Genomic DNA, 10,334 nt, shown 5'->3' with positions numbered 1-10,334 from the left:
ATTGGTCATAATGGGAGATCTTTAGAACAGGTTATCAGTGAAATACAGTGACTTCAAATATGCTTTTTTTCTGGTAAACAAGAATATTTAACTATTCTCTAATAATAATACAGACAAGATAAATGCAGATTCTCTTATATTTGCCTCATTTAAAAACAGGATTTTTATACTTTGTTTTCATAACTGATTGCTGAGTTTTTCTGATTGAACATACTTCTTTTGCTGCATCCAATGTGCTCCCAATGCTCTATGAAGAACTGGCTGTAAATAAAAAGAATTATATAAAACGCAAATATAAAAAAAAAGTAGAATGACTTTTCCATTACTAATTCATTCTTCAAGCAACCAAAGCGACATCTGTACACCTGGACAAGTTGGAGACTACATTCCACCAAGAGACAGAAGAGCTCCATTTCATGGAAAAAACATGGTCTGGAGGTGATTGTGGATCACAAACTTCAGCTGAAGTTTAGACAAAAAATATCAAAACAAACTATGACCTATAACACACCACCTGTCTTCAAATAAAACATCAAGAACCGATTTCAAACGCTGGACACAACGGACAGAACCTGCCAGAAGAGCCGTGGATGTAACTCAAAGAGGCCATGATAGATGAATCAGTGAAAAACTTGGGAAGAATGAAAAGGAGAAGGAAATCAAAGTAGATGACAGATGATACAGTGGAAATAGCAAAAAAAAAAGAGAACAGAAGCCAAAATTAAGAAAAAATAATTAAAAAAAAAGAAATACACTGCAAATTACAGAGAGCTGCCAGGAACGACCAGGACCAATACTACAACAACATCTGTAAAGATGCTGGAACTAGAAGCGGACTTGGAATAATACAGACTGTTTTCCAGGAGATACATGAGATCCAGAATACATTTCAGTCTCAAGTGGGTATGCTAAGAGAATTTGATGGTCAAGGCGTAACAAATAAAGAAGAGTCAAACAGAGATAAAAGAAATACCCAAAAGACCTCTACAAGAGGACATCAATTTCCAAGACAGTTTTGTTGATGACTGCACAGAAGAACCTTCAGTGCTAGAAGATGAAGTCAGAAAGGCCCTGAGATCACTGCCAAAGAAGAAAGCCATGGGAATCGATAACACTGCAACAGAAATCGTTCAAGATTCTGAAGAAGATTCGATTCTGACCAATTACATCAGGAAATTTGGAGAAGCACTCCACAGCCAACAAATTGAAAGAGGTCAGTTTATATTGCAATTCCAAAGAAAGGAGGTGAGAATGTGCAAACTTTTCTTATCACACACCAGTAAACTTATGCTCAAGTTTATTCAGTGCAGACTAGAAAGAGGACTGTCAAATGTGCAAGCAGGATTCAGGAAAGGCATTCCATTGCTAATGTAGACTGGATTATCGAAAAATGGCAAGGAATTCAAGAAGGAAGTCAACGTGTGTTTCACTAACTACAGCAAAGTTTCTGACTCTGTCAACCACATAAAATTATGGAATGCCCTCAGGAAAATCAGTATACCAGAGCATGAAAGGCCATTAATTTTACCAGTGATTGTGAAAATATAGTAGTGGTGAACGGTTTTTACTCACCCTTTTAGATAAGTTATTAACAACAAAGAATCTAGCAGTCAAGAAATACAAGACAGATTGGCACAAACAAGTGTGATGATGTACCTCCACAAACAAAGATCAGGATTGTCCAGGATGGTCTTTTCTGTGTTTTTTCATGGATGTGAAAGCTGGATAATAAAAAGCACGACAGTAAAAATATTGATGCCTTTGAACCTTGTTGCTGGTAAAGACAAAAACAAACAGGAACAAAAACAAACAAATTTAAAAACTGCATTTAATGATATAGGGCTGTAATGATTAAGACCAGTGCTACATTTATTGATTTTAGCATGAAGTGCTCTGTTGCAAATAAGACATTATTTTGATATAATCATACCAATTAGTCAAAATCTTTCTGAAATAAGCCACTATTGTAACATCATCAATCAATATTTTGAGAAAATAAGACATTATTTCAACATAATTAAAATACTGAGAAACTTGTTTTGAGATAAAAAAAGTCTGCTGCAATTTGAATGAATTGCAGTGTGTGGTAGGGTCAGAGGCATCGTGATTGCATCATTTTTGTTACATAGCATCGCATATAAACCTAGGTTGTGGGCGGAAGCAGGAGAAACAGTGCAGATTTTCTGTGGGAGCAGGACTAAAAATGGGTCCGCGCAGACCTCTGTCAGCCTTTTGTCAGTTACCAGGCTGTTTTCCAGTCAGTTAGCATTTGGCAGTCATTATCAAAGTTACTTTGTGTACTTTGGTTATGTGTGATGTCACAAGTTTCCAGTACCAGTAACTCCAGTCATTCATTCTGTAGACAGTAACTGAGTCTAATTCAATCTACAACAGTCTAGTGAATGAGATGAAATGAAAATGGGTTGTGCCTCACAAACTAGATTTCACCAATGAAAGAGGTAAAACAGAACAAATAGAGAAGCCAAGACAAAAACACAGCAATCTGACAAAAAGTTAAATGCTGATTTCTTTATCAGTCTTCAGTAAGTCTTAACTAAGCGAACACTAGCTGTGGGCTCTGGGAGAACTTTTAGCCCCATTTCTGTAGTTCAGTAGTTCTCAACCCTGAGAAACCCATTTATAAAATATTTGTATGCACAGATTTGATCATAAAGTGAAATGTGAAAATGGCTGGTGACCACCAAAGTAAAGACTGTTCACAAACTTAATGGCGAACGCTGCTCTACTCACAAAGCCCTAAATATTAAAAGATTAATTTTAATGACTGAATACAAAAAGATGACTATTTGGTCAAATTGGCACACAGGAGATTTGTTTCTTTGTATTATCTTATATCTTTTTGTATTAAGCACAGAGCCAGTATGGCTTAAATACTATATCCAAACATTAGACACAGATCAAGCAAAGGAACTGAAGACAAACAAAGCTATCTCATCTCTCTTAGTTAAGCTGCAGGGTTGTAAATATTTTATTTAAATGCACAGATGAAAGGTCAATTTGGTCTCAGTCAGCGCAGTCAGAAAGAGTGTGATTTTGCTCTGTAGGCATGTTTAATAAGCTAGGTGACAGAATTCCATGGTCAGAGTGTTGAATATTTTCTCAGTTAAGTTCAGTAATTTCAGTATTACTTTATTAAGCTTTCAATTAAAACAACCTTCTTCTCCTGTGTTTAGTAATACATTGTGAAATAAAGACAGATCTATTTTTTAAACTGGTAACGTTAAAAATCTTCTCCTTTGAGCTGCTGCCCCTTAATTCCCAAATACAGGTTGAGGAATTGATGGATATAAAAGTGTGTGTGGGATATAAAAACACTATGACCTTTTTACTGAGATTAACTTACTTTAAACAATATATGACACATACTGGTGTCACGGTTTTCAAATACTTAAGAGAAATATAAAAACAAAGAATATAAAGAGCTGTCAATAATGTTATTTCTATCTCTCTTGTTCATACACACTTTCACGCTCTCTCTATGAAGTGAAGTTAAACTAGTTGGCTTCTCTGCTAGCTAGCTAGTGTTAGTGTTAGCCTTTTCTTCGCCTCACGTAAACCCAGTTAGCCAACAAGCACTGGAGCAAAAACCTGATATCCAGCTATACTGACCATAATTTCCCTCAAATCCATATTGTAGGTGAGTATCTTCACTCTGTAACTACTCACTGTTTCACTCTGTGTATTTAGTTTTTGAATAAGGTCAATTGTTTATTTCAGTGAACTTCTAGCCAAAATCCTGTCACAACTTCAGCGGTTGCCGACCAACGTGACTTTGCAGACAGACTGAAGCTAGAGACCCTCCCCCAGGTCTGATATGACTGGCTTACAATTTACGTAGTCTGATATGATTGGCTGAGCCGAGGGTTCCACTTTTCACGTTACGTTACTTAATCTCTGGTAGCGCAGCAGCAGCGCCTCCTCCAGGTCGCTCCCTGCTATTACAGTATATTGAGAAGTTGGAGAAGCGACAGCACAGTTTAATAACAAAGAATGAATGAGAATAAATTATAGATGGAAGGGAGGGCTGAATAACTTGCCCATGACAACTAACTAACCAGGGGTGCGCTTCCCGAAAGCGTCGTTGAGCAACTACTATAGTTAAATGACAGAGAGACTATCATATTGAACACTGTCTCTCCTCGGCTACCACGGTGGTTGCTCAGCGACGCTTTAGGGAGTCACAGCGTTGCCAAACAAGCCTTCACTGAAGATGGTTTACTGGAAACAGCTCTCAGCTGTTCATTATCAGAGCGAGACGAAGCTGAAAACGGATCAGTTGCTTTGGCAGCGTTTCAAGCTCTATCCTGAAGTTAGAGCCACTAAACGGTGGAAACGCAACGCACACATATGACCCTTTTCGCCTTCGTCTCTTTCTAGTAATGAACAGCTGATCGTGTTCAGGGCTGATTATCTCTGTGATAAAGGCTCTGCGGGCGAGTTTATTTGCTGTTCAAACAACAGTGAACATGGTTCATTCGTGTGACGTTACAGATCAGGATGTGCGCATGCGTTTGAGGACGCAGGATCGTTCACATCAGTGACCGATTTGAGTGTGAACCGTCGGATATCAGCAAAACAATCGTAATTGAGCAATGAGGCCAATAATGTGACCGTAGCTTTAGGTGTGCAGAGCTTGGTGTACTCCAGGACCAAGGCTCGTTAAACTGGACTGGTCTTCACAAAGCAGTCCTATGTTAGATGACTGATTCCTGATCAGATCTCAGAAGGTTTTTGATCCTGAAGATTTGGATCTGGATTTCATAATCCAACCTTCATGCAGGGTTAAATGCCACAACTGGGTATTTCAAAACCTGAAGCAGAAATCTTGGATACATTTAATACCAAATAACAATCATTTTTATCCCATCTTGAGAGGTGGAATTAAGTTGGGTTGATAAAATGTCATGGACACACTTTGTACACAAATGACTTGAAAATAAACCTGTGCTCCCTAAAACTGATTCAAATACTCATACTTTTAAAATCAGAATTTAATCTTACAATGTAAAGAAAATGGTGTTTCAACTTAAAATTAGTGTCCAGGCTGCCTTAAAATAATAAATTGATATTCAAATAAGTTAACAGAATATAAACTAATATTCCTGTTAACCTACTTTTTTATCAATTTTTGGAGATGTGTGTCCCCAAAATCCACTGTATGTACAGTCATTAAGAGTCTCATCTGCCTTGACCAGCCCTCTGAACCAGTTTGTTGCTCTTCCTGAAAATCCAGAGCACAGACTGTGGTAGACTGTACCCATGTCTATATCCAGGAGCCACATAAGTGAAAATGGGAGTTTCAGTTTGAGATTCGCTGACGTTAACTTTACAGACTGTGTTGTGAGATGACCTGGATCACTGCATGAATCCTTAAGGAGAGCAAGGTCCCAGAAAAAAAACCCCAAAGATGGCATCATACTTGGTGACAGTGGTTACCCACTCTGACTGTGGTTAATGACGCTTTTGCAACAGTTAACACAGATACAGAGTTTTAACAGAGCCCGTGCAACAGCAAGAGGAACAACTGAGTGGTTAAATGGAATCTTATAGAGACGCTTGAACTTCCTACCTGTTGACCCAAAACAAGCACGCAACATCATCTGTGCCTGCACTGCTCTTCACAATATGGCACAAACACACAAAGACCCCTCTCTACAATGGTGAACAGTGGGCTCCTCCTTAGCCCCAAGATGGGAGCTTTGACTTGCCACCACCGTCACTGCAGCCTGAAGGACCAGCTGGACAGGCAATGAATAATGCTGTGTTGAATTTTTATTTCTCAAACGATCATTGAAAAATGAACCCTTTCTCCCCCAAATGTGACATGTTTACAATGCCTCCAAAGATGGACTGTAATTCTTATGAGTGCAGATGAAGAACGAAGTATTTTCTCTCTTAAAGTGGTTCATTACTTATATCTCTTCTTCCTTAACAAAAACGCTACATCATTTGTCCAGCAGATGGCCACATAGAGGAGTGTTAAAAGCACAGAAAATGCACATCTAGGAATCGTGTCCTGCAGTATCTGTAGCAACTTTATCCAGTCTGAAAATGTTTTGAAAAACTGGGACAAAATTGGAGAGGTTACACTGATCCTTGAGAGGAAAAAGGGGAATATGATTAACCTGACAATTTGGATGATGATTAAAAGGTTTGAAAAACAGCCCCTGGTGCTATCATGGGCTCCTTATCCCAGTCCTGGGAGCCCCTCACTATGCACATTTTCGTGCTTTGTCTTAGTTAGCACAATTGATTCAACTCATTAGCAAATTACTAAGCTTCTTTTGATTGGGAAAAGACAAAAGAATATGCAGAGCATGAGGATTCGCCAGGACTGGAACTGGCAACCACTGCTGTACAGGTGCATCTCAAAAAATTACTTCTTTGTTCATAATTTAATGAAAAAGGGCAGGTGTCAAGTCCTGTTGGAAAAGGAAATCCTCATCTCCATAAAGCTGGTCAGCAGATGGAAGCATGAAGTGCTCTAAGATCTCCTGGTAGACGGCTGCGTTGACTTTGGACTTTGGATAAAATGCAGTCGACCAACACCAGCAGATGACATGGCACCCAAACCATCACAGACTGTGGAAACTTCACATAGGACTTCAAACACCTTGGATTCTATGCCGCTCTACTTTTCCTCCAGACTCTACGACCTTGATTTCCAAATGAAATTTACTTTCATATGAAAGAGGTCTTCGGACCACTGAGCAACAGTCCAGTTCTTTTTCTCCTTAGACCAGCTAAGATGCTTCTGACGTTGTCTCTGATTCAGGAGTGGCTTGATATCAGGAATGCAGTAGTTGTAGCCCCTTTCCTGGAGACATTTGTGCATGGTGGTTCTTGATGCACTGACACTATCCTCAGTCCACTCCTTGTGAAGCTCTCCCAAGTTCTTGAATTGACTTTTCTTGACAGTCGTCTCAAGGCTGCTGTCAGCTCTGTTGCATGTGTACCTTTTCCTACCACATTTTCCCCTTTCAGTCAACTTTCCATTAATATGCTTTGATACTACACTCTGCGAACAGCCAGCCTTTACAGCAGTGACCTTCTGTGGCTTATCCTCCTTGTGGAGGGTGTCAATGATCTTCTTCTGGACAACTGTCAAGTCAGCAGTACATGATTGTGGTTGCATGTGCTGAGCTTGACCGAGAAATACATGGTATTTATACTCTTTGAATAGTAATTTACTTACATTTGAAATTAAATATTCTAATAATTTGAGATACTGGATTTCTGAGTTTCATGAGCCGTAAGCCATACTGATCAAACTGCCTTTTTGTATTAAATTATGAACAAAAATGAACTTTTTCATGATACTGTAACTTTATAAGATGCACCTGTATAGTCTAGCAGTCACCAACTCTCTAGAGATTTACTTTCCTGCACAGAGTTTAGTACAAACCTGCTTATATCTGTATTTCCATGTGTGGATGGTTTTAGCCTGCAGTGTTAAGATACAGCCAGTTTATTAGTGGCCATCATTACTTTTTTTGTCAACATGCCTCCAACTCAAAAACCCAGGGCTCATTGAAAAATCAACATTAAATACAACATTGTGGTGGCGTTCATGCATTTATCTCGTAAATCCAATATTTTCTAAGAGGACTTGAAGGCAGCATAACATGCTGCCCCCTCTCCATACCTACTCATGCATCTCATCCAGCCAATAAAGAACTTCTGAAGAAGTTAATTAGCTGGAGCAGGTGTGGTAAACTGTGGTTTGAACTACAGTCCACATGAAGGTAGCTCTCCAAAACCAGGGTTGTTTGGAGACCACTGCTCTGCACATTTCAGTGCTTTCCCTGCTTTAATGCAACCACTTCAACTCAGCAGAGTGTTGTTAATGAGCTGATTAGCAAGATTAAGTGTGCTGGGAGCAGAGAAAACACTAAACCGTGCAGGACAGTGGGGGTCCAGGACCGGGGTTGAGGAACACTGTTCTAGGGAATAGGGCTTGCTTAGAGACACAGCCACGGTTTTGCCCCGGCACCTCAGTAGTGAAAGGTCATATGACCGCTACAAAAGGTATCACGTGACGTCATCTGAACGAGGCAAATCCGAAATGCGTGAATCCGCGCAGGTTGTCCGCTCTTCTCCGCTGTCATGCCGTCTCCGGTCCCCGTCACTCGGCTCCTGCCGCGGGATTTCAGCCTCAGGATCGGCGCCCTCAGCAGCCCGCTGAGCAGACACGCAGGCGCCTCAACCCTGCGCGTGCCCACCAACGCCTCTCACGAGAAGCTCGCGCGCAGACTCTGGTCGTCCGTGGTCCAGTGGCGCGAGCTGCGCGGGCTGGAGCCCATCGGCTCGGGCGGCTTCGGCTCGGTGTTCAAAGGCACGTACTTCGGCGAGACGGTGGCTGTGAAGCACGTGCGGCACGCGAGGAACAAGCTGGCCTCGCGCCAGAGCTTCTGGGCGGAGCTGAACGCGGCGCACCTGCGCCACGACAACCTGGTGCGCGTGATCGCGGCCACCACGATGACCATGACGACGACACGTGCGCTGGCGGAGGAGCGCGAGGACGAGGAAGGGCACGTGGGCACGATCCTGATGGAGTTCGCGGGAGACCTCAACTTGCAGCAGGTGATCTACGGCAGCGTTGAGCCGCTACCCTCCGAGCTCTGTGTGCGCTACGCCGCGGACATCGCGCGCGCGCTTCACCACCTGCACGTGCACAGCGTCGTGCACCTGGACCTGAAGCCGGCCAACGTGCTGGTGTCGCGCGCCGGCGTGTGCAAGCTTGCCGACTTCGGCTGCTCGCTGCAACTTGGGCAAGACCGCGAGGCGCGCGCCCGCGAGATCGGCGGCACGTACACGCACCGCGCGCCCGAACTGCTCAAGGGCGAGCGCGTGACTGTGCAGGCGGACATCTACTCGTTCGGAGTCACGCTGTGGCAGCTGCTCACGCGCGAGCCGCCCTACGGCGGAGAGCGGCAGCACGTGATCTACGCCGTGGTCGCCTACGCTCTGCGGCCGGAGCTCGACAGGGAGGTTTTCCGCCGCTCCGCCGCGGGGCGCGCCTGCTCAGAGCTGCTGAGCCGCTGCTGGAGCGCAGAACCGAACCGGAGGCCGAGCGCCGAAGAGCTTCTCCCAGAACTCAGCACGATCTCTGAACTCGGTTTTAAAGGATGATCTTAGGGTGGACTCGTCTTCGTGTTGGTTGCTGTAACTTCTGTAAATATATATAATGTAAGGATGTCTAAAAATGAGTTGTAAATACATGTTTTTTACGGTTTCAAATGGATTTGATTAAAACTATTACTACGTGTGAACGGTGGTCTCTTAATGGTCTTCTTCACGGCCGGTGTTCTAATAATTTGTCCTAACCCATCCAGTGGTCCTACTGAGCATGCGCATTTCATTACTATAGCATCGTAATCTAATGTTTCAACGTTTTATTTTGTTTTTAATGTTTATTCAGTACAGACAGTAATATTACTCCCTTAAGGTGATTTAGGCGATGTAAATATCCTTATTACTTTTTTTTTTAATGCTGGTAATGTTTTCTGATGACATTTAGGCTTAAATTATTCTTCCTATAGATTTCAATGCTGGTAGCATTTTCTGATGGCGTCATTTAGACCATCAAAATATGCTGCCTACAGTTTTGTGTAGAGCGCTACCTGAATGCGGTACAGTAGTACATCTCGACAAGGTAGTACAATTCGTCAGAACAGCGGATCTACCATATGGGCGACTGACCACTGTAAAACATGGTCATACTAACTCTTTGTTGTTTAGTTTACTCGTTTATGAAAATTGCTCATACAAATCTAGTAGTAGTTACTATTTATTGTATAGTCCTACGTTACCTGTGTGAGTCTAGTTAAGATCAGTTCATGTGGATAAGCCCCACACTTTTACAACAGATGTGTTAGACATTTTGTCTAACGTGACCCTTCAGTGTGTTCAGTTGGCGACAGCACATTTTGTTATTTTAACGTATTTCTACATGCAGTAATGACAACACTTTGGGTTTAATTTTCAGGAAACAATAGGAAACAGTGTTAAAATGGATAACGGATGTCAGTGTTATTTAAAACATCACTTTTTAGTGAGTACAGACTGGAGTCCTGTGTCCAGTTCCCAGCGGTTTTGTTGCTTTCTGTTTTATAATTTCTGAATATAATTTTCTTTGCAAAGTGTTATTTTTGCTTTCTAGGCTATTCTCATACATGTAAAATGCATTCAAACTTTTCTCACCATGATGGTGTTTGTCTGTTCAGCCTGTCGCCAGTGGATGCTAACAGTGTGGCAAACATGCATGAAGGTATCCTCAGAAATGGGTCATTCTAGTCTTAAGCTGTTTCTTC

General features: G+C 42.0%; 1 protein-coding gene across 1 annotated transcript; it reads left to right on the top strand.

Moving 5' to 3' along the window:
• The first annotated feature begins 8,056 nt into the window (after positions 1 to 8,056).
• On the top strand, positions 8,057 to 9,293 carry mos (v-mos Moloney murine sarcoma viral oncogene homolog). Its single transcript, XM_036559698.1, has one exon. The coding sequence runs from the start codon at positions 8,128 to 8,130 to the stop codon at positions 9,151 to 9,153; it is 1,026 nt and encodes a 341-aa protein (XP_036415591.1). The 5' UTR covers positions 8,057 to 8,127; the 3' UTR covers positions 9,154 to 9,293.
• Positions 9,294 to 10,334: the final 1,041 nt, after the last annotated feature.

This window comes from Colossoma macropomum, unplaced genomic scaffold (assembly GCF_904425465.1).
Source record: "Colossoma macropomum unplaced genomic scaffold, Colossoma_macropomum, whole genome shotgun sequence".
NCBI lineage: Eukaryota > Metazoa > Chordata > Actinopteri > Characiformes > Serrasalmidae > Colossoma > Colossoma macropomum.
The sequence above is the reverse complement of the archived record's forward strand: the minus strand, read 5'-3'. Positions and strand labels throughout refer to the sequence as shown.